This window comes from Pezoporus occidentalis, unplaced genomic scaffold (assembly GCF_034315485.1).
Source record: "Pezoporus occidentalis ecotype Australia unplaced genomic scaffold, CSIRO_AGI_Poc_V1 ctg46, whole genome shotgun sequence".
Taxonomy (NCBI): Eukaryota; Metazoa; Chordata; class Aves; order Psittaciformes; family Psittacidae; genus Pezoporus; species Pezoporus occidentalis.
In genome coordinates, this window is record NW_026915791.1 from 4808363 (window position 1) to 4832066 (window position 23704).

Sequence of the window (23704 nt, forward strand, 5' to 3'; positions counted from 1 at the left end):
TTAAAAAGAATTCCCAGTGCAACCGAGTCAGCTGGCATATTTTCATGTCATATTTGATTCTATGGTTTTCCTGTTTGTATATAGCATGGAGCTGCTCTGCTCAACCAGCTTTTTCAGCCTCTCTTGCCAGATGCCATCCACGTGATAAGAAAGGGCTTTTAACTGGGTAGCAAAGCTTTCATTCCAGAGTGACAAAACAAAGAGGTCCCATGTGCTATTGTCATCGATGGATTCACCCTTTAACCTCTAGTTTCAACACTGTTTTTCTTGTACCTGATTGATGAGTGTAACAACATCACAGCTGGTATGAAACCATCACTGACCATATTGTTGATTTACTGATGGAATTATTTTTCCTTTTACTGGGAATTTCCTATAATGTATTTCTCCAGAAGCCCACTCCACCAGGCTCCTGGGGACTCAGCAGCAACAGTGGCTTTATTCTTTCTCTCCAAAATGGTGACTTTCAACATTCAAAAGCAGGTACTCAGCACATCTGTTTCATCCCCCATCTTCAGCACTGTGCAGACCCCTACTGCAAATTCCACCCCTCCTCTTACCAACAGGATGTAAGGACTTCCATATATAAACTCTTCTGCAAGGCAAATGGACAGTTTGTGAGCACACCAGGATTGCTGCCTATGTATTTATAGGCATAAAGACAAAGGCTTCATTCAGATAGTTTCAAATAAACTGTGCATACACACATACACATTTTATTTATTGAGTAATGATATAACCCTGATACATAACCCTGATATGTAACTTATCTGCATCAGCAGGATGCAACAACCGGTGCAACCTGAGTTAGATTCACTTCTGGGTTTTGAGGTAGCAGAAAAAAATAGTTATCACTGCACTTCAGAATAAGTCAGGAGAGTGCCTCTTTGCTTAGTTGAGATCAGAACTGCCACAACCCTTTTACTAAGAAATGTGAGGAAATGATATACCACAAGGAAAGGTAAGTGTAATGTGTTGTCTAAGAAAAGATGGTTACAGAGTACAAATGCAACCCACATGATGAGAAGCTGGGCTTTCTCAGGTGATGACAGCACACAGGCAGATCAGATGGTGCCAATCTGCAGTGCAGCTGAGGCCAGAAGACAACTAAAATTCTACTAAAAAAGTGGAAAATTATTTGGGAATGAAAATAGAAGCTATGTAACAGTGGGGGTTAGAGGAAGGCAGGCCAGGAAACTTCAAACAAGTTTCCAAGAGTCAGTGAAATACCAACCCTGCTCAGCATCTTTGACAGCTGCCACTACAGTTTGCTCTTAGGGATGTCTGAGTCCATCAAGTGCTGCCAGAAAAAGGCCTGTATCCTGCGCCATGCATCTTCTTGGGCTCTGGCATGCTCCCTCCACTGCCCTCCCCAGTGCACAAACATCCCAAGCACTTTGTGGATTGAAGCCTGGCACAGAGGTAAGTATGGTGGCTCCAAGAGGTGCCCTGCTCCAGGATAGGAGCAAAACTCCACTTCCCGTCCACACTGCTGAAGGCGCTGAACAACATCCTGGCAATAGAGGTCACTTTTCCAGTTCATGTCATCCCGGCCACACAGGAAGAGGAACTTGGCCGAGGACCTCTCCATGGGAATGCGGCAATCCCAAGTTGCTGGGTCCCTGTGATCATCTAGGACATCTGAAAAATCTACTAGGCCAGAATCATCACTGGTCTTCACCCTCCCCAGATTATATGGGTGGGTAGGAAGAGTGAAGCCATCCCCCTTCAGGGGAATGAAAGAATTAAAACCGCTTCCAGATATGCTGACAACTGCCTTGATGCCAGGTAGAAATGTGGCCATGGAAAGGGCTAGATCGGCTCCTTTAGACAAGCCCAAAATGCCAATTCCCGTATCTTTCACCTGAAACATAGTTATGAAAACAACCATTATCAACTACTCCTCATTTCCTGGGCTGACAGGTCTCCAGTTCTGCTTCCTCACCCCTTATCCGACTAACACCACCCATATTTTAGCCCTCCCCTCTCTCTATCATGTTATATCACTCCCATATCTATCCCTTTGCTAAGGCTCCACAAGAGTGACTTTGAATTCAAAACTCTTCAACATTTCTCCGCCTGTTGACCTCTGTAGACAAAGCCTCTTTGCTTCCTCCACGTTTCTGGCTGCACACTTGTATTTTCTACTGCTCCTGCCTCCGACCCCTGTTGATCTTCTCTCCTCAGGTCCCCTTTGCAAAAACACTTTCTCATGGGTTTACTTGCATTATTTTCTTCCATGCCATTGTTTTTTTATACTCTCCTAGAGCTGACCTGTTATCTTCTGTTTTGTCTTGGAACCAAAAGGTTCATCACACCTGAGGCTGAGTAAGCCATATAACTATTTAAATCAACTTATTTCTAGTGAAAGCTCTTCACACTAGATTCAGTTTATGTGTGTCTTGTATGTTGTTGTGTCTGGGAGTTTCAGAGTTCTATGAGGAACAAGACAAACAAGCAAAGCTGAATTCTGCTCTCACACTGGCTACATTCCTGGTGTCCATATGCTAGAAAATAAATAACATTGTGGAATGAATACCACATTAAGTAGCATTCCATTCAGTTTAAATGCTACTTGACTTCTCTTGGTCTCTGTTGGCTTAAGTGGGATGCTATAAAAGCATCTTTCTCATCCCACATGCTTGTCTTAATACAGCCCCAGCTTTTTAAGACATGGCACGTTCCCCAGTGCTACAACTGTAAGGGATTCTGTTGTTAAAGTGATTTAATATTGTCTTGCGAAACTTACTCAGCATCAATACCCTGTAACATCTCAGAAATAGTAAAAACAAAACAAACAAACAAACAAACGATGGATTTTTTTCCCTCTAAAATCTTAACAGATGTAAAAGGAGGGAAAAAAAATAAGATTCCCTGCTTAAGCATGAAGTTTTATGTAAACCGAAAGTCTTTTATGACCTTTATGAAGTTTTATATAAATTTAAAGACCATAAAACATAAAAAATCTTCAGAATTTTTAAGTAAACCTTAAGTTTTATCCTTCTACTGCCTTGATTTAACTTTACACTAAGACTGGTTTGCACAATGATCTGATGGTTACAACACACTGCAAAACCAGCTATTCAACTACTTAAGGTTTTCATCTCTCAGATCATGCTGTCATTCAGACAACGCTGTCTCCTTATAGCATCTTAGATACTTAAGTGCATTTAGTGGCATAGAGCATTCCAATTAGAAAACCAGAAAATAGTTTCCTACAGGAAGATTATCATCATTAGTCTCTTACCTGCTGCTGCTTCTGCAAAAAGTTCATAGCTTCCTCAAAATAGCTCATTTCAAGAACCTCTGGCACAGCAGGAAGATCTTCAAAGGCCATGTAAGCAAGAGCCAGAGTCACGAAACCTCTGCTAGCCAGGAGACTTGCTCTGTATTCAACAAGACCTCCTCCTGATCCATACAAATCGATAAGTCCAGGGAATGGACCAGGTCCTGCAATGAAAGGCATGTACATATATAATCAAAAAGTTTCTACAGTCATTCCTTCAGTAGTGCCCCCTCAGCACATATCAGGACAGTAGATACCAGAAGGAAAGCATCCTCTGAAACTTTCCACAGGGGATGTCATTCTCAGGCACACTCGCAAATACTGTAAGGACACCAATTCAGGTATTTCTTCTCTCTCTTAGGAATTCACTATAGGAAGTTCACATTGGGCATCCTTCTTCCACCATGAATATCAGTGGACATTGGCCTAGATGTTCTCAGGCCATTGGAGACTGATGAACAAACAGCTCATTCAGAAGCTGTGCTGGCAGGTTTTCCTGGGGGGGGAATACTTGGGTTATGAAATGCACCACAAATGCCAGCACTGGCTTATGCCAACTCGGGCTTTAGTGTCATGTGGGTAACTACCCCTGAGCTTCCCAGTTCTCCTCCTGCAGCCATAGGAATTTCTTTTCCTGCTGCTGCTCTGCCCATTCTTATACCTAGACTTCCCCTACAAGATTTGGTGTCACAGCAGCTGCCAGGGGAATTTTTATTTGTTACAGAGCAAGATATTCTCGTTTAAGTACTGCTCAAGGAGCATCAAGAGTTCAAGGCTCAGAGCAGCTTTATACAGGATCCAGTTTCAGCACTGTCTCTGTACAGAGCTGTGAAATATGGCACCTGTTTAATTAAAGACCTTGCTTTTCACCATGTGTCTCCTATCTTCCTAAGTATCCCATGTGGTCAAGCTGCTCAACAAGGTAGACGTCTGCCTTTTCCTTAGCCAAAGAGAGAGACAGAGAGATAAGACCAAAGCCTGCAGGAAGATCCATTGCAGCTGCTGGAGCAGCCTAGGCTGGCTGCAGCTCAAGTCCAGTGCTCCCACCATGCCTCCTGATTCCTCACTCCACAGCCAGGGCTGTCATGCTTCACAGCTCTGCTGAAGACCAGGGGCCTCTTTGCCCTGTCAGCTAAACAGGAAGAGCTAAGAAATAAACACTCTTCCCCAGAGCTCTCACAGCAGAAGAGGTCCTGACCCCTCAGCCAGGAGACAACTCGTGTTACCAGTGCTGCCATCCCTGCATCCTTGCCCGCCGGGGCAACAACCGCTTATTCCCTCTGTGTGAGGATCCAAGCAGCTGGACGAGGTGCAGGTTGAGGGGAACCTTGAGCTGAGGCTTTGCTCTGGGTTGCTGAGCACATCCAGGAGCCACGGAGCACAGCATGTGGTGTCACACCTGGAAAACTAGAACGGCATTAAAACTCACCAGCAGGGAGGAAGAGGGTTGCTTTCAGACGGCCTTCTCTGACTGGAATCCTCTTCACACCCTCTCCTAAAAACCATCGTTCATTGATGCATTTTGCCAGCAAGCAGCTCATGTCCCCGGGGCCCTCATACACTTCCAAGTCCACACAGTAAGGGGTCAGCACATTCCTCTTTGCCAGCCGCTTATGGGGCACTTTAGACTGCAGAGACCACAGCAGCCCCATCGGCTCCACTCCTAAATAGCTCCCCCCCAGCGATGGGGAGCGGCTAAGGTCCAGCTCTCCGTTGCTCCCTGCTCTGTAGCGAGCGTGAGCTTGGAACAGCTCCCTGCTCTCATCCAGCAGGCTGGCTCGGAGGGTGACCTCCTGCTGCGGCAGCAGACCTGCCACACGGATCTGCACGGGGTCATCGAACAGACACTTGCGGGAAGGCAGAACCATCACTCTCACCGCCATCCCAGCGCTGCTGGGGAAGAGGAGCTGCGCTTGGCTGGGGAGAGACACTGGCTGCGCGGAACAGGATCGTCGCGAGTCAAGTCGCCTGTCGCTCCTCAGGCTTAAAATCTCTGCCCAAAGTCCAGGAGGCACCACCGTGACGTGAGAGCTTCCTCCAGCCGGCAAGCACGGGCTGCCGGGAGACGTAGTTCAGAGCACGCCTTCCTCCAGGCGCTGCCGTCGGGAGCGGCACACCACCACCGTCCACTTGAACAGGCACAGGCTGTCATTTGTTCCTTACTTTTGATTAGAGAGACACTAAATTAAATTAAACGCTAAATTAAAAAACCCCAAGTGATAAAATGAGATATTCAAATCGCTCTTCCTCCCACAGTGGGAAAGTCCGGATTCCACTGCAGAACTGGCTTGGGCACCTTTGCCCAGTGAGCCCAAATAAAATGGAAAGCCTGAAGCAATGCAATATCTTAATGCAGCTGTGAAACAAAGCCTGCACTTAATGCCTCTGGAGTTTTCAGCAATTTTTGGACAAGCACCACAAGACAAAAGGATGCTTTAAGCTTTATGTTACTTTAAAAACAAAGGAAACAGACAAAGTAAAACAATTATATATTTTCACAATAATCAATTTGTCTAAAGGTTATCTGCATTGTCTTAATTAATACATGGAAAACAAATTTCTCCCTACATCACCAATGTATGGAAGAACTGTTTGAAGACCTGATGATAAATACCATCTTCTGGGTTTCATAAATGACAATACTACATTTTTTTAGTGTTTGTGTATTTAACAGCCTCCTAGTCCTATCCTGCAGGTCTCAGACACATGACTAGTCTCATCCCATTATGTGGAAACACAAATGAGACTTAAGCCTGCAGAAATGGGCTCCTGATTCACACAACTCACCTCACCAAGCATTAGGCAGCAATTAATGGCAAAAGATTAAACAATGAGCCTACAAGCTGCAGAACCACTATGCCAGGAGACCACAGGTGATGTACACATTGACTGTAAACCTGGCAAACAACTCTAAAATCACCACTCAGGATGCTACTTGACTTCTCTTGATGTAAGAGAATGTGGCTACATTTAAATGTAACAGTGGAAAGAAACTAAAACCAGCAATAAAAACGTGTAGCTGAAGAAAGAAAATAGCCAGCATTTACTTGCACACGTCCTCCTGGGTGTCCTCCAGCCACCACATCATTAGAAAAGAGAAAATAAGAAATTACCACAGAAATAAGATTTTAAGATGACCTTTTATTCTAGGAGTTGTAATTTCTCACCATCAAAACATCACAGCCACCACTTAGTGAACTACAACTGGACAGGACTTCCGTCTTAAGTAGAATGCACGGGTTGGACTGATGCAGCCTGATGGTGATAGAGCTGATTCTTCTTTGTCCACTTGTATTGTTATGAAAATAATCCGTAGAGCTGAACAGTCATGGCTTCAGTGTTGGGATTCCCAAACCCTGGCTTGCCTCCCTTCAAATTTTATTTCTCTTACCACCACTGAGGCAACATGCAAAGACCTCAAAATGCTATTATCAAACCTTAAAGCCAAAAAAATCTGGCCACTTGATCTGGTCTCTGAAATCAAGCAAAATAGCCATCTGTTTGACAGACATTGTAGAAGGCAATTTAATGTTCAGTTCTTTTCCCTTTAATCACATTTGTACTCCAGTCACAGATGCTGATGATTGTATCACAGCAGAGATCACAAGCGCAAGTTTCCCACCTCTGCTATAGCCCTTTCACAGTTCTTGTGAGACAGTCTAGTAGCTGATAGTAGCTGTACTTTAGGTCATATTCCATGTCATACCAGTAATTCACTGAGGAGACAAGAAAAAGGAGAAATGTTTCTAAGGCTCGAATGTAATGCTTTACAAATGTGTTCACAGGCTGGTTTACACAGTTCAGTTAGTACAGGCTTTTCATGACTGATTGAACATTGAAACGAGCCAATCTTTGACTACAGCCAAAAATAACATAAGCAAATATTAGAGGTCTTTAATACTGGTAATGCAACTCTGTCTTAACCCCAACTAGCTCAACTTCAGACTTTACTGGGGATTCCTTTGAGCAGAAGCTGGCAGAACGTTCAGAAATAGAAAATGTATGCTTCTATTTAGATCAAAAACACCAAATACACTGAAAAGTTTAATATCTGGATGGGAACCTCTCTTCCCCTGTGTAAAAGATGGGAAATTCACCACTAATTCACAATGGTCATCAACTGGACAGTGCTTTAATTCTGTTTCTCTTTCTAATTTGGATGTATGTCTCCCAGAAAAAACTAATTCAAGCAGTATAATATGTACCAGTGCCTTTTGGAGGAGAATATACTCTAGCTTCAGACATTCATTGGATCAAACCCAGAGAATACTGGCTTTTCAAGTGTATACAAACTGTAGTGCAGTTAACACACTAAAGGCCAAATAATGTCAACTCTTTGGCATTTCTGCTAGACAGACAAAAAAAAAGAGTGGCTGAAACAACTCTGCTTTTTGCTGAAAGTCTTTAAGGACTGATGCAGCACTACTGGAAAAAAGAGAATCAGAAATACTGCTTTAGTGATAGCTTTTTATCACAGTATCACAAATACAGTGTTCAAAATACTCTTCCTGGGCAGACAGGATTATTCCAGACAAAGGACAGCAAAAAACTCTTCCTCAAACCTTGCAAAATTCACAGAACCTAACGATCATACTCTCTCCACCATCCCCACCCCTCCACCTGCACCAAATGAGCAGTGCTTCAAATTCTGGGAATCTCTTTGGGAAGAAATAAAAAAGGTAGTGAAGGATGATAATAAATCCTACAAAGAGATTATAAGACTTTTGATAAGTGCAGGGAGTAGTAACACAAGCACAGGCTTATTAGCAAGGTAAGAGACTTGGTTAAAGCAGATTCCAGCTCACATGACATCTTCTATGTTGTTTCTACATCCATGCCTAAAACTCATACACTTCCTGGTTTCATTTTCTTCCCCCAGGTCCTGTTTTGCTGGTGTGATAATGGCACAAACAACATGCAATTTCTTTGTGAAAGGTATGTAGATGAGCAATTTGCAGTTGGCAGGCTAGGCAGACAAACTGCTTAGCTCCATGTCATAAATAGAAACTGGATCATGATAACTGAATTAGCTACCCTTTTCCAGACTTGGCAACTAGAAAGACTTTTTACTTCTGCTATATCCCTCACCAACAATATTATAAATTATAAGCAGGACTGCAAGGAGGTAGCCCCAGGGCATCTGCCAAGACTGTTGTTTCCTCCTGAGGAGAGGTAGATGACCTTAAAGAGACCTTTGGGCCCAGTTACTCTTTGCTGTGGGATATCTAGGTGCATCCTCACCACAGTTCAGAAAGGTATCTGGACATACTGTGTATTTTACCTGCTATACAGCCATGTGATTGCCGAACATGATGGAACCAGAGAGAAGGCAGGTACAACATCTCACCAGCTCTCACTGTACACTGCAAAGGTTTTGCCTGAGCATATTCTGGATACTGTTTCAGATTTGGGTTCAAGGGGTCCAGGGGGATCCAAGGCACCTAAAAGCAAAAGAGTATGTACATGGTACTGACCCTGGCAAAAAATTCCAGCAAGCTTCCAGAAAACCAACTGATAACCAAACTTAGTGGGTTACAAAACCTGTATTTTCCCTAGTAAAATACATACAGCTAGGACACATACAACTGGGAGCAGGTTAAGGATATAAAAATTTGCATCCTTTGGCACCTCCTTCAGTGAAGCATTTCTAACTGAGAAAAAGGTGCTAAATGCCATGAAATTTCAGTCTTTGCATACTTTCAAAACACCCCCAGCCCCTTATATCACTAATAATAATAATAATAATAATAATAATAATAATGCTCCTGCATTTAGCACTTGAGTACTTCATGTGGAATTCTCCTTTTAGACATTCCTTTCTTCTAAAGAGGTAAACAGGGAGAGATTAGATACAAAAGGCTACCAAATTTCTGTAAAATGCCTGCAGAGTTTCTGCAAAGTTCCAAGTTCTGTAAAATATATATAGATCAATATATATTTGATCTGTATGTTTTAATCAAATAAATATTGCTCCTAGCAAGAAAAAACAATTTATTAATTTAGACAGATGCTGTAGATGGTGATGCTGCTGTAGAGCAAAATCTAGCCCTGAGTAGAGGGCAAATAGAGCATGAATGCAGAGGAGTCTACTGCAGTCTTAATGACATAAATTCCTTTATTGTTGATTCATTTAAAAGTCCTTTATTGGATCTATTTAAGTTTGGTGCAGTGAAGACAGTTTTTGATATCAATGGTTTCAGGTGTGCAGTAAATTTTTTTTCTGGAAGCTGGGTATCCTTTGCAAATAGTAAAATACCAGTGAAATATCTAGGCATTCTCCTTGCAGCAATCAAAGATTTCTAAATATTAAAACCCTCCATTTGAGGTCTCAGCAGTGCCCCAAACTGTCTTTACTTGTGTAATGACTGTGTTCTTTATATACTTTTTACCTTATCTGCACTCTTCTCATCTACAATTTCAAATGAGCCATCTTCTGATACGTGGTAGGTTGCTGGCTGATAGAGCTCTGGAACCACAGAAAGAAATAAATGACACAACTCAAGAGTAGTACTCAGAGAAACTAATGGCAGGCTATAGCACACTTTCGCCAAGTAAAAGAAAATTAAGACAAAACCATTCTCAACTTGCTGTCCTCACTGTCCTTTCCTTTGTCCATTCAAATTTAATCCATTTTTTATTAAATCAGTCTGAATTCCTAATTGCATTCCCATTTGGAATTCCAGCCTTCTTTCTTCACAGGAATTACTCTCCTCAAAACCATTTTACTCCTGGTCCTATTGTGTTACAGTAACTGCCTTATTTCTCTTTCAGAAGTCATAAATACATCCCTGACTTACACATTGTACTGCATTCTGGTGTTTATTCTTAGGTCAGTCTAGCAAGATAGCACTCACAAGAATTAGTGCCTTGTGGCCAGCCTTTTACTTCTAATCTGACAGGGCTCATTAGTTCTTCTGGTACTGCAGCCTGCTTTTATATCATTGCTTCAGCATATGTGCCTTTCTAAGCCTTCCACTGAGAGTTTCTCTCTAAAAACATGAAATTGCCTTTTTACTATTACTGAGAGTTTCTCTCCAAACAGATGGAGTTTTTTTATTATACACTATAAATGTAAGCATTCTCTCTGTTCTATGCTTTAATGATAACTTGTTTCACAAAATATGACTCATACAACATACATGTATTTCATACATTCATGTACATATGACACCACCTCTCCTATGAAGAAAGGCTGAGACAGATGGGGCTGTTCAGCCTGGAAAAGACTCTGGGGAAACCTTATTGTGGCCTTTCAATATATAAAGGGGGCTCACAAGAAAAATACTTTTTATCAAGGCCTGTAGTGGCAGGACAAGAGACAATGGTTTCAAACTGAGAGAGGCCAGGGTTAGATTGCATAAAGGAGGACATTTTTTACAATGAGGGTCATGAGGCGCTGGCACAGGTTGCCCAGAGAAGTTGTGGATGCCCCATCCCTGGCAGTGTTCAAGGTCAGGCTGGATGGAGCCTCAAGTAACCTGGTCTAGAGAATGGGAGGAGAGATGGAACTGGATGATCTTCAAGGTCCTTTCCAACCCAAATCACTCTATGATTCTATGATTTCAAGGTTGTAAACAAAACAAAATAAAACCAGCATAAAAAAAATACTGCAGCAGCACATGTATCTAGGCAAAATTACGTTAGTGTCATATAGCACTCTGCATTCACTTAATCTGATGGTTTGAAAATCCAGGAATGGGAAGATAAAGTCTTATTTTATGAGGCATAAAGTTAAGCTGTCCATCTTCTAGATGATACTGCATCATAACAAATTATTCTACTACTGTGCACATAGGAAAGAAACATAAACAGAAAACAGGCACTGTGAAGTACTGCTGCCATAAAAATCTCTTTTTTCATTTCTCTAGTTTTCAGAGATTCAGTTGTAACTTAAATATTTCATTAAATTACAACTTATCTTTCAGCTTCCTGCCTTTTTTCCTAGAGAAGAAAATGAGCAGGCAGGACCCAAAGCTGTTGAACATCAAAGACGGTATGCTACAATACTGACAAGGTACTTAATAATTTAAACATTCTAAAGCTGAAGAGACTGCAATTGTTATCAATGAACCTATTACTTTACAGGACTGGAAAACCTGACCTCAGAATAATGCTTATATGACAAACTACCTGCAGCACGAAATAGAAGAGATTTATTTTCACACTAGAAAGCATAACACTGCATAAACATCACAATGTTATCCATGCTTCTTTTTTTGTATCTTTCAACATCTTAGTCTCCTCCTTTCCAACCTCCAGACATAACTGCACAGTAAATTATGTACCATATGGGATGAAGGGACGGTCACTCGGTGGATGCAGTAGAAAATATTTCTCTCCAGATATCACACAGTACAAGTTCTCATAATGATCTTTATGTACTAGGATTGAGAGAAAAACAAAAAGAGAGATGTGGAGAAAGAGAGAAAAATCAGTATTACTTCCTTCTCTACACCAGAAATTATAGCAAACAAAGTGCCAGCTTCTCCTCTTACTATCAGGCTGCTCCCTCCTCTTGCTGCCAGTGGGAGTGGAAATTAACATAATGTTGTAGCAAATGTATTCAACAAAGCAAATCCTCAGTGCCTTGCATGACACAATGCCAGGTAGAGGCACCCAGAGACACAGCAGCAGAGGCTGCAGAAGAAAGGAAGAGTGTTGAACTGCCTTGTAAGAAAAAACACACAGTCCTACTTAGCCACCAACCCAAAATGAGCCCATTTAAACCCACACTGAAAGCACTCAGAAGACTTAGAACACCAGACAATACATACAAGAGGTCACAGCAGCCGATTCCCCAAGCCAGAAATTCACAGCATCAGGCTTCTTCCCTGTATGGTTAGGGAATAGAGAAATGCTGTCAGCAAAAAAAAGAAAGAATTTGAAATGTCATGTTTAAAAGTGTTTTTTAAATAACTTTCTGCCAAATGATGTCCTTTAACTTCCTTCATAACTATGCCTGGTTTCATTGCAAAGAGCATTCTGTGAGCAACTGCAGCTTCCTTCTACACTGGAAGCCACTGTAGCGCCAATCACACTTCATGACATCATACTATCCATCCCAAAACTGATGGTTGCAACCCTTTGCTTCCACATTCTGAATCCGTAAGACTCGGCTCACAGAGAAATTGCACACAGTTGCAAAAAGAAGATGAGATCATGGTAAATTGTTTTCCCTGACATTTTAAAGCCATGCTGCAAAATAGAAACCAACTGAAGCAGAACAGGGCTTCACTAGAAACAAACATCTGTAATTTTACAAAGGGGGTAGGGCTGTGTGTTGTTTCAATCCTTTGTTATGCTACTTTCAGTAGCAACAGCATGAATCTGAGTAGAAACATGACTCTACATCAGAGAAAAGCCTCTCTATGAAAAGAAGTGCTATTTGGCAATATCACAACATGGTTTCAGTTCCAATACACAACACAGATACTGATTCTAGAGTAATCCAAACCCAATATGTGGATCACTCTGTCTTCTACCTTCTAAGGGGATGAAACCAAACTGAGCTGTGGCATCCAGAAGAACAAGCATTCACCATGCACATAACTGTTTTAAAGCTCCACCCAAAGTATTTACAGAATACAGGAGAAATAAGGTTACCAAGTGCCTCACTCATCCATGGTATGTCAGGCTGCACATCACAGACCAGTTCAGGGAACTCCTCGGTGAGGTTTGAACACTGCTTCTGCACATAGAATACGTTGGGAGAGGTCACTTTCTTCTCCACAATGTCCAAAAAGTCTGCAAAAGGCATTTGGCGCTCCTCTGGCATGACAAAGCGGTCCTGAAACACGGCATCTGCATAACCATTTGGTGTTACTGCCACACTCACTACCTTGGGACCTACTACCTCCCTGCAAAACAAATCAAAGGTTTGCAGCCAGACCTACACTTGGCCCATCTATTGGACACTGGTTACTTTACAAACAACACATTACATGGGCAGCAAAAACAAGAAGCCTTTTTTACTGTCTGGCAAGGACTCTGGGGTTCTGCTCCAACTGCTCCCTGCAGTCAAGGGAGTATTGGAGTCAAGGGAGCTCCCTGGAGTCAAGAGTACTTCAGCCTCTCTTATTCCTCTCCTAACAAGCAAGTTCACAAAGGAGCTCCTTCTTCCTCATCTTCAGCAACCCTATCTAGTTGAAGATGCTCCTGCTCATGGCAGGGGTGTTGGACTAGATGAGCTTCGAAGGTCCCTTCCATCCCAAACTGTTTTATGATGATTCCATGATTCCTCCATGCAGGCAGAGGGCCCTCTGCAGCCACTTTTTTTAACAAATCATGGCAGAGCTTGATATTCTTGGGACCACTCAACCCAGCCAAATCCAGGTGGCCACATCAAAAGCAATCGAGGAAGAAGACGTGGACACAGACTGATAGATACACACATCATGAGGCTAACAGCCCTTAGTTCTGTAAGAGATTTAGCTTTAAATTCACAGATTCAGGTTTAACCATAAATCCCCTTTAAAGAACTTTTCTTTCAAAAATTCAGTTATTGTTAAAAGTCTCATTTTTCTGTTTTGGTTTCTGCTTTTTAAACAATTAGTACTCAGTTAAAACCGAGTCAGTCTCTTCTTCTATTCTACCACTAACACCCCACTCCAACTGGGGGGCTATAGGCTGGATGGGTTTCAATAGCTGTATTGCTTGTTTCAATAGTGTATTGCTGCACAGTGAGAAACCCATGCTTCTGCCTGCATGGGAGCTGGTCAGGACACAGTGTCTGCAGGAAGAAATTTACACAAGTTGGGCAAGGCTGAATACATTCATACATAGAAGCAGCACAGAGGAATCTGAGCTAATCTTATATGTAAAAGTGAAGATCAAGCAAGGGCCTCCTACTGAGGTCAACCGAAGCTGGCCACGAGTGCTGCTCCAAGGCTCATTCATACCTGAGGTATGCTGAGGTCCATTTCTGCAGGGCCGGCCAGTGGCTGACGGCATTCTGAATTATACAAGGCTTATTTGGACTCACCCATTCCCGATAAAACTCCAGCGGGGACGGAGGCCCATCAAGATAGGGTATGGACTCTGTCCACCCCAGCTCTGCGCAGGCAAATGACAAAGAGCTTTAGAGATCCTTAGAGAAGCATCCTCAGAGAAGCACCTCCGGCAAGCACACTAACAGGCTTCAAACTGCACACCACAGGCACTCCGCTCAAAGCAAGCCATGTCCTCTCAGCCCCAGAAACTGCTGTTAAAACCCAAAAGCCTTTAGGGAGGGTTTCAGGCCAGGCAGGTACACCAGACTACCGCTCTGCTACTCTCCTGCTGTCAGGCACAGCTCATCCCAGAGGCAGCCATGCTGTGGGCTGACGGGAGAGCGGGCATGATATATATGTATGTCCTTCACAGGACATGTTACAGGAGATGCACGTCTGACACAGACAATACCACAGGAGGGTATTTGGAAGCTGCGACAGTGCGCTGTTTTGCTGTTTCATACACAGGAAATTAACCCGAAAGGCCCCTTTTCTCGAGTTCAGCTTCCTTTCGCGGCAGCCTTTCTGCTGCTTCTTCACCTCAGGAGCATTCGGCCGAGAGCAGAGCAGGGCCGCGGCTGCTCCAGTTCAGCCCATGCCGTCTCCCAGGCACCCGAGGATCGCCAAGGAGGCGGCAGGGCCCAGCCCGGGCCCCACCGCCCGCCGCTGCCTCTCGGCCGTCCCCCATCGCCTCCGTCCCGCACCCCGGGCCCCCCCGCTCCCCGCCCGGCCCAGCGCTCACCGCGGGCCTCCCGCGGGAAGGCGGCCAGGCAGCCCCTGACGGCCCGCAGCGCCGCGGCCTCCGCCATGCCGCTGGGCCCCGGGGCGGAGCGACAGGCCGCGGAGGAGGAGGAGCTGCCACTGCCTTCTCCTTCCTTCTCCTTCTTTCCCTCGGCTCCTCCATCCCCCGAAGCACCCCCAGGGCGCTGTAGGTCGCGCAGCAAAACCGCATCTCGGTAACAAAGGGTCACATTTTATTGAAACGTTTTAAGACAGGGAGTACAAATGAATACAGAGTTAAAAACAGCCCCCGGGGGAGCCTCACAGTGCAAAAAAAACCAACAAACGATTCGTAGTATTATTTCTTCCAGCTTAAAAAAAAAAAAAAAAAAGGACATTTAAAGGATTATTTTACCTAAAGCCAAAAGTATAAAAACACACATTTATAAATAAAGGAGGGATTTTGTCTTTGTCTAAGGGGTGAAGGAATGGGGTAGTGTTGGAGCACACGGCGCTTGCCTGGTGCCTCAGCCGTACACCAGGTATGCCGCGGGGACATGGCTTATTCCTAACGCTCCTGCCCCTGTAGGTTATCCCTACAGACGTTATCCCTATGGACACAGCTGCCCCCGTGCTATTCACACACGCGATCCAAAATACGGGACGTGCTGGTCCCTATCCAGAGAAGGGAGAACCTGCTCAGTAAGGGGCTGCGAGAACAACCTGTCTTTCCAATGAGGTTTGTGTCATGTAGTATCCTGGATGCTACACATCCGATGGGGTGGGGTGGGGGGAGACACCGCATACATGCATGAATTTGCCAATGGTGTTTAAATACCTGTATTTTTTCCTTATATATAATTATATACATACTCTTTCTTTGTTAAAAAATTAGGTCTGTATGTTTCTACTCTCGGGAATAAACGCCCCAATTCCTCTGAGTCACAACAGAGTCTGCAAAACGGGGGACTGGGGAAGGTGCTGCTCTAAAGCCCCAGCCATGAGCCTGGGAGGTCGCATGGAATGGAGAGGACAACCTGAGAGAGGAGGTGGGAGAAACACAAGACTCCCAGACACACAGCTCCTGGGTGCTACAAGGGATGGGGAGGAGGAAGGTGGTACCTGCCTGCAGCCCCAAGTAAAACAGAGTGTGCTGCCTTCTCAGCTTGCAGCCCTTCCTACTGCACCAGTTTGAGAGAGCCCAAGAGTGAAAACCCAGGGGTCCCACAGGCAAAGCAATACTATTTACAAGATGGGAAACAAAAACCCCAAACCAACAACTACTGTCATTTTGACCAGGAATGTTGGGTTGGAGGGGACAAATGGATGTAAAGAGGACAGGCAGGTCCAAATTATTTCTTCAGGCTTTACATTAAACAAGTAACTCATCTCAATAACATATCTGGTTGTGCCTAAGCTAACACCAACACAAATCAGTAAGAGGGATCACAACCTAGTAAGAGGGACAGACTCAAGCTTATTAACCTCCTCCCACAAGCCTCTTCACTTCCCAGGCAGTTTCATCACTCGGTCTTTCTCTACCTGGCCCAATGGACAGCCTGTGGTGAAACATATTCACAAGGTGCAACAAAATGTAACACATTTACGCTCTCTTTGTTCTGTAAACTAGAATTTTCAGGAGTACTTCCTACTGCCAGCAATAGGAAGCTATCAGGGAAGATTAAGTTGGATTTGTCTCAAAATATAAAGAGCAACACTTATCTCCTCACCACATATTATTAGCACCAGCATCTCCTTTACTGGACTTCTACTACTAAATTCGTAACATCCAAGCCGAACAGCTCATGACTTTGCCATTCAAGAAAAACTAGTTGCTTAGAGGACAGCAAATGAAGAAACAAGAGGCCCAACAGGACACATTTAAAAACAAACCCCTTCCAATTCATTCTCCAATTACAGATCACCACCTCACTCCTAAATCTACTTTCCTGAAGCTTTTCTGTACTATCTCTTTCACAGGTATTGGCTAAACGGTGTTCCTCAGGCCAAGACCATCTCTATTTCTACTCTATTTTCCTGAGTATCCTACATCTACCATTCTAATCTATTTTAAACTACACAACCTCCTCCAGCTGATCTACTTGCCCAACACTTCTCTTGCCATCATTCTGATCACATTTTACCTCTGGTTTCCCATATGCAGCTATGACCCCAAGCAAAATTGATTCCAGGAAGCAAACCCCACTCTGATCAGCTTAAGGACTAGATTTGCTTCACAAAACTCATTTCCAAGGAGCTTTATTTCATATCTCTATGCCATCGTCACTGGTTGTTGCTCTTTGCCTTAATGGGAATTCCATTCTTGCCACTGGCTTTTCCATATCATCTCTGACCCTTTTTGTCACTACCTCAATGGTTAATAGAATAGAATAAAATTGCACAGGGAGTAATATAAAAGACCCTCAAACCGTCATCACCAGTACCAAAAGATACCTGGGTTGAAGGGACTGCTATTTTACCTGAGTGTCTTGTGGCCCCAGTATTTCCTGTATACTAGGACATATGTTCACAGTCTGAAAGTGAAGGAACTAACCACCTCAAAAGCAAGCTTAACCCATACTAACTCCATCACAGACCCAACATGACTGCCACCGTACATTCCACTCGTGGCATCTTCAGCACGCCTTCTCACTCAAGGAAACTGCCAGAAATCTCTCCCCTGCTTTTCGACTTGCTCTCCTTGGCAAAGCCTGTCTGTGCAAGAGAAGCTGCCTACAGGACTGAGCACATGAACTGATTCAGCACACAGCGATGCTGAGACAGAACTAGAAAGCAACACTTTCAAAGGTTCAGTACAAGCCCATGGAAGAAAAGCTTAGCAAGGACACCTGAAACATGATTACGCAGTTTAACTTACAGACAGAAGGAGCTGGAAAGCTCTCAAAACTGCAGAGTATCCAGCCCTGGAGTTTTTCTGAATCCTACACTGGCCTGGCCTGCCCCGTATTAAAACGGGCAGCACTGCAGATCTCCGGTCACAGAAAGACAGAGAAGTCAACAGACCACATTTCCAAATGCCACGGGGTTTCAAAGAGATGACAGCCAGGACAGTAAAATGAAAGAAAACTGCTTCAAGCCTGTAATCTGTGGAACCAAGCGATGCCGCCTGGCTGCCTTCTACAGTGACTTCCACAGATGCTAGGAGTCTCTCTCCTGTGAAAGCTTGCTGCTTGCATCAGTTTTATCAACTGGGATCAGTTTTATTAACTTGGATTACTGCCTTAAGCTAAATACAAGTCAGACTGGAGATGGAGGAAGAAATAAATAATTTGGGGTATCTGACCCTGTTGTGGAAAGGAGTGGGGCTAAGGAGGAAGGTGCTGAAGAATTTCATTGGTTTCAAATTGTTTTTTCTTAGTTTATCATTGCCTAAAAAAGCTCACATCACTGGACAGTTTTACACCAGAACAAACACAAGTTAGCATGGGCTTCGAGAAGCTCCACAGGCTGAGAAGAGTATTGCACATACAAACGCAAGAAGGGAAGATTTTCTACTTCTCAGACCAAGAATTCATGAAAATCAAAGAGGCTGGGGAATGGGGAAATGGTGGTAATCACATCCTAAAATATCTTGTTTGAAGTTCTCACAAAACTATTCTCTGTGGGTAGTTGAAATAGCTTTAACAAAAGATCTTGGGATGGAAATACTCTGTTTTCCTAGAAAAGCAAGAAAAACACCATTTTCCTGTCACAGTAGAATGAACAAATGCCATGGATGAGCCGCTGCACTGAAGATACCTCAAATCCAGAGTTACACTGTAAAAGATGGAAACCAGCTTTTCCATGTCACTTCTCAATAAATAAATCATCAGCTCAAATTTCCCAGTTACAACAAAGTCAATATCCAATTCCTATTCATGAAAAGTGGCTGAAACAAATGTCCATAATCGTATCCAAATCCTGTTTTTAAAATGGCTGCAGAAAACCCAGTCATGAAGCATCAACATAATGCTAAATTCCAGATTAAAAATATCACTACTGAATTCATCAATAAATCTCCAAAGCATGGTCCAAGGGTTGCAGAACCTTCCCCCAGAGGTGAATGCAGATAAAATACAGTGTGGGGACTGCCTTGAAACAAGAGAAAAGCAGACAGGGTCGTTATGACAACAGGAGGATTACTCTAGATAACAAAATTGAGGCAGGAAAAGAAAGAACAGCAAGACAAGATTTAAGCAGAAAACAGTTCATTAATTGCACAGACACTCCAGCCTGTCTCCCTGTTGGGGGTTTATAATACAGAGATTGTTTCTCGCTGGGATATGGGAAAGGGATTGACAGTTTTTGTTAAAGGACAAAGATAATGGCCACAAATGTGACACAGAGCAACAGTCAGAAAAATAAATTAATAAATAAACTCATTAAAAGGCTGCTTCTTGATTCTCATGAAGCCTTGGAGAAGGGATTGGCTTAAACTGGACTTCTTTGTGTTTAGTCAGCAGTTCAGAATTTCTTGGATAGCTTGTGTGGCACTTTTTCCTTAGGTGCCACCCAATCCTGACCTCCTGGCTATGAAGAAATCTCAAGGCAATTTCTCCAAACTCCTCTTTCAAGATTTTGTCTAGAGACAGGAAGCTGAAGACCATTGGGAGAAAAAAAGTATCAAAATTGTGGCCAGCACATTGCTAAGAATTAGAGCAAGTCAGTTGTAGGGGCTTGAGGAAATCAATTTCTAAAGGTCTCTCCACCAGCCCTAGAGCAGTGTGATGATAGCATCAGTCTGAAGCTCTCTCTGTGGTCCTCTTCTTGGGATTATCTCTGTGTATTCACAAACACCCGAAAGCCACCCCTCTTAGAGTTTTTTGTCCATGCGTCGTTCCACAGCTTGTAGCAACAGCTCTGAGTACTGTTCCAGCAGAGCTAGTGTCTGCTGATCCCCCAAACTCTTGGGACTTGGTAGATTGGCACCACATCCCTCATTTGATGGAGCAGTGGTATCTTGTGGCTTTGTCAGTACCTCCTTAACCTTTGGAAGCTTTTCCTCTTCCTTCAGAGAGTCCAGTTCTTTCTTCATTGAGGAGAATGTTTCTGTCAGGAGGCCTGCTATTTTATCTTTGTCAGTAGAAGACTCTGTATCATTTAACACCTGGAAACATAGAAGAAAAGGAAAGGATGTATTGGGATTTAAGTTGAGCACTGAGTAAGCAGTTTCAGTCCTTCAGAGAACTGAAGCCATGAAGATTTGCAGACCACTCAAGTGTTGTTTTCTTCAACATTCAAGACTGCCAATTTAGGCATAAAGCAGGACATGCATCCAATTCTGCTAGTCACACAAAATCCAGAGGCATCACAACAGGATAGATGGGAAGCACATTTTCAGGTAGTGTTTCCCTTATACTGGGCCTAAGGAGGTGCTATGTTTCCCAGCTGCAGCACAGGGCCGGTCTCCTTTTCTTCCTGTCTGCCAGACACAGCTGGTCACAGGAACCCAAGCAAGGTCAGAGGAGAGCTAATGCAAGCACTAAGGCAAGAGCTGCAGAGGACCACATGTCAGAAGTCTGATGTGGGAGTTTCACGCACATTCCAAGAGGCCTGACAGACTGATGCTAAGCAAAGAAAGGAAGAGTTATGATATTACTCCGCATGTAACTCTAGTCTGGCAGTGAATGGGACAGGTGAGTGGTTGCATGTTCCATCTCACAGCTGGATTCCCATGGTACCTCTCACTTGCTAATCCTTTTCCCAGGCATCAGAGACAGAACAGATGGGGACAATAAAACTTAAAGCTCCTAAAACATTTCATCTCTCTGAAGCACTGTATAAATATTAACTAATTCCCTAATTGAAAAAGAGCATACCGTTATCTTCAGTTAACAGATAGGCTAAACAGACTGAAAAGAGTACCATAGCAAGCCACTGGAAAACCCAACAGCTGGAAATCAGGACTTCCTGCCTCCCCACGTCAAGCTTACGGTGCAGTCAAGTGGACAACCAGGCAGCAGTAACAAGAACCCCTCAAGCCAGGAAGCACACAGATTCAATGCTCGTGGGCTGTAAAAGCCAAATCACTGTAACAGAACCCCTGTCGGAGGTCACTCACCATGCGGTAAAGATGAATGGCTTTGCGCATGCTGTCCTGGAGCTCGGATACCACGTGCTCACACTGCTCTACACTGATGCATGATCCTGAAGGGAAGGAAAAATAAAAACCCAAAGTAAGGCACAGTCACACTCCAGTATCTGCCATCTCACAGTTGGGTACATTATCTTTCTTTTGTTTAATATATATACTTGAAAGACAATGTGCACACAATTCTCATTCAATTTATAGGGCTGGTTTAAGCCAATCATTAAACAGACGTTCAGGAAGTTCTACATAAACTTTCCTTCATACCTAGAGATGCTGCTTGTTTCAAACATTGCTATTTTTCCAGTCTTTAGCCTCTCCAAAGTGAGCAATGGTTTTTCTCAGATCACACATTTCTGCTACAGTTAAGGACAGCACAGATTACCCATGCCATTCCCAATTACAATTAAAGTCAAGTTTGAATAAAGTCTTCCAGTAGTAAAAGGGACTGATTTGAGGAGTCTCTAATTTAGCCTCCACCCAGTCAGAAATCTATACGCTTTCCCTCATGTATTCTCCACACAGGTACAACAAAGTGTACCACACAGTATACAATTAAGTGCTGAAGATGAAGGATTATACTGAATTATCACAGTGTTCTCTAGTGAGGACTGAGGTCCAGAGGCATGTGGACAGACAAATTCAGTCACAACAGAATCACATTTCTGAGCAACCCAGAATACGCACTGCTGACACACTGTAATTCAAAGATGAAAAATAAAAGCAAGCAACTGAAGGCCACCATCTTCTGCCTACCCCCTCCAGACATTATAACAAAGCATCATTTTAAGGCTTGCAATGTTTTAATAAACTTTCATGAGTTAAACCACAAACAAAGACACAGACACACACACACAATCTACAGTTAACTTCAGTTTGCAAAGGCCTGGACAAAGGCCATTCGACTTCTTTTAGTTAACTAAAACCAAAACTTGGCCACATTAGCACTATTACTTCTGCAATTCTAAGAACATTGGCTTTGAATAGGCTGGAGGGGACCTTAGCTAATTTTATGAATACATCTAGATGTATAAACAAATGTTACCTAGAGGAACATCTATCTATACATGAACACATACAGAAGAACAAAGGGGCATGAATAAATCCTTCCATCTGCAGTTTTTGTTCCCAAATCACCCAGCCTTGTAGAGTTTGAGCACAGTGGGCTTCAGCCAGATTCAGCAGTCCAAGATTCTCGCATTTTTTTCACCCTTTCTTCTTTCTGTCTGCCCTCCTCCCCTCTTTTTGTTTTAAACCCAGCTGTTTCTTCTCATGATCATTTCTGGATTTCGCCTCTGATCATGCTTTTTATGCTGGTCTCCAGCTCTGTGAGCTGCCAGGTCACAAACATAACATAAACGCTTGAGTAACAGGCATTTTCTGCCTCTTCGGTGTGCACAACAGAGCTCTTCAGAAACCAGCAGAGAATGTTAAACAGAGCAACAGTATTAAGCACATCTATAGCATTGTAAGTTTAGATGTCAAAATGCTTTAACAAAAACAAGTCTCTTCTCTGCAGCTGTTATACAGGCAGGAAAATGGAAGGACAGAAAAATTTAGTGGAAACCCGAAGTCCCAGAGCAAGTCAGAAGCAGAACAGGTCTCTGTCAACCCTACAGTTCTAAACTGCTGTACTACGATATGCAGAAGCCACAGTGGAAGTTTCAGATGCTCTCGCTGTTCTACAGAGCAGCTATGCTATAAGAACAGCAGGTCCTCAGACAAAACATCACATTTCCTGTTCTACAGGAGAGTGTTTCAATCTTAGGCATCTGATCCCTCTAGAAATGCAAAATGAAAAATAACAGGGCATGAAACCCATAACTATGCTTAACCATTGCAATGAATGGTGGAGCAGCCTGGCACCAGATAGTAATCAATCAGGAGATTAGAGAAGTATCCCTTCACAGATATGAGTAAGAACAACATAGCAAAAGGGATTTAAACTGTGCTGTGTATAGACCCTGGAAGTACAAGGTATCAGTGCAGTACTTAACATCCAGCTTCCTGCTGCACGACTCGGCTCAGTGTTTCAGGAAGGAGTATTTCCAACAGACAAAACTCTGGCAGTTTCTCTGCCACTGGACTGGAGGGCAGGATTTTTGCTTCAGTTTGAAGTTACCTACTTTTCATTTGATTGAAGTATTCTAAACCAGGGCCTGTAACAGAGCCGAGAGCTGTTCTCAGCAGGTAAAACAGTTTCCCTGAAACTGAAATTAAACTCTGCTCTTTATGCTCAAAGCCAAAGTCTAGGCCTGCACATGTGTTGCATGCCCAGTCTGCAGACATTCCTCAAAGCACAGAGACCTTCTCACTCTCACGGGTCACTACAGCAAGGAACTCACCTTGGTCAAGCCTTACCTTATGCAAGACAATTGTATGCAAACCTTTCTGAAGCTCGCACACTTGCACATTAACAAAGTAAAGCCTGAGCTGCCTGGCATAACCACTGTCACTATTATCTGTGCTTGCTACATTCAGCTAGCTCATGTTGGCCTGCACCTTCATCTGCTGGTCAGAAATGCCCAAAGAGGGGCACAAGGGATGTGATCTACACATTCATGAGGATTCCCAGCACATAAGCTTTTAGCATTGACCTGAAAGAGGTTAGAGCCCCTACAG

At 43.4% G+C, this 23704-nt stretch overlaps 3 protein-coding genes across 7 annotated transcripts in view; all 3 read right to left on the reverse strand.

Moving 5' to 3' along the window:
* Positions 1 to 682: 682 nt before the first annotated feature.
* LOC134172551 (acyl-coenzyme A thioesterase 1-like) lies at positions 683 to 6557 on the reverse strand. The gene is made up of 4 exons (XM_062635737.1): positions 6425 to 6557; positions 4716 to 5448; positions 3248 to 3450; positions 683 to 1864 (listed from the first exon to the last, which is right to left on the reverse strand). The coding sequence occupies exons 2-4, from the start codon at positions 5167 to 5169 to the stop codon at positions 1262 to 1264; spliced, it is 1260 nt and encodes a 419-aa protein (XP_062491721.1). The 5' UTR covers positions 5170 to 5448; positions 6425 to 6557; the 3' UTR covers positions 683 to 1261.
* JMJD7 (jumonji domain containing 7) lies at positions 6408 to 15146 on the reverse strand. The gene is made up of 8 exons (XM_062635738.1): positions 15017 to 15146; positions 14185 to 14338; positions 12890 to 13143; positions 12061 to 12117; positions 11572 to 11667; positions 9676 to 9752; positions 8568 to 8727; positions 6408 to 7002 (listed from the first exon to the last, which is right to left on the reverse strand). The coding sequence occupies exons 1-8, from the start codon at positions 15081 to 15083 to the stop codon at positions 6914 to 6916; spliced, it is 954 nt and encodes a 317-aa protein (XP_062491722.1). The 5' UTR covers positions 15084 to 15146; the 3' UTR covers positions 6408 to 6913.
* A 4039-nt stretch (positions 15147 to 19185) lies between these two features.
* Positions 19186 to 23704, reverse strand: part of MAPKBP1 (mitogen-activated protein kinase binding protein 1) — a 96355-nt gene continuing 91836 nt past the window's right edge. For all 5 annotated transcript variants that reach the window (XM_062635729.1, XM_062635733.1, XM_062635728.1 and 2 more), the window contains 2 exons: positions 21056 to 21141; positions 19186 to 20101 (listed from right to left, as the gene is read on the reverse strand). In XM_062635729.1, the coding sequence (XP_062491713.1) occupies positions 19808 to 20101; positions 21056 to 21141 (380 nt within the window). In that variant the 3' untranslated portion in view covers positions 19186 to 19807. The remainder of the gene's footprint in view (positions 20102 to 21055; positions 21142 to 23704) is intronic.

Coding starts and splice junctions, on each gene's coding strand:
- JMJD7 (XM_062635738.1), bottom strand. CDS start 15,083: ATGGCGGAGGCCGCGGCGCTGCGGGCCGTCAGGGGCTGCCTGGCCGCC. Junction 12,118..12,889: donor ATGGATGAGTGAGGCACTTG/GTAACCTTATTT, acceptor CTAACCATACAG/GGAAGAAGCCTGATGCTGTG. Junction 7,003..8,567: donor ATCACATGGCTGTATAGCAG/GTAAAATACACA, acceptor TTGTCTCCTCAG/TGAATTACTGGTATGACATG.
- LOC134172551 (XM_062635737.1), bottom strand. CDS start 5,169: ATGGCGGTGAGAGTGATGGTTCTGCCTTCCCGCAAGTGTCTGTTCGAT. Junction 3,451..4,715: donor AACCCTCTTCCTCCCTGCTG/GTGAGTTTTAAT, acceptor CTTTCATTGCAG/GACCTGGTCCATTCCCTGGA. Junction 1,865..3,247: donor TTTTGCAGAAGCAGCAGCAG/GTAAGAGACTAA, acceptor ACTATGTTTCAG/GTGAAAGATACGGGAATTGG.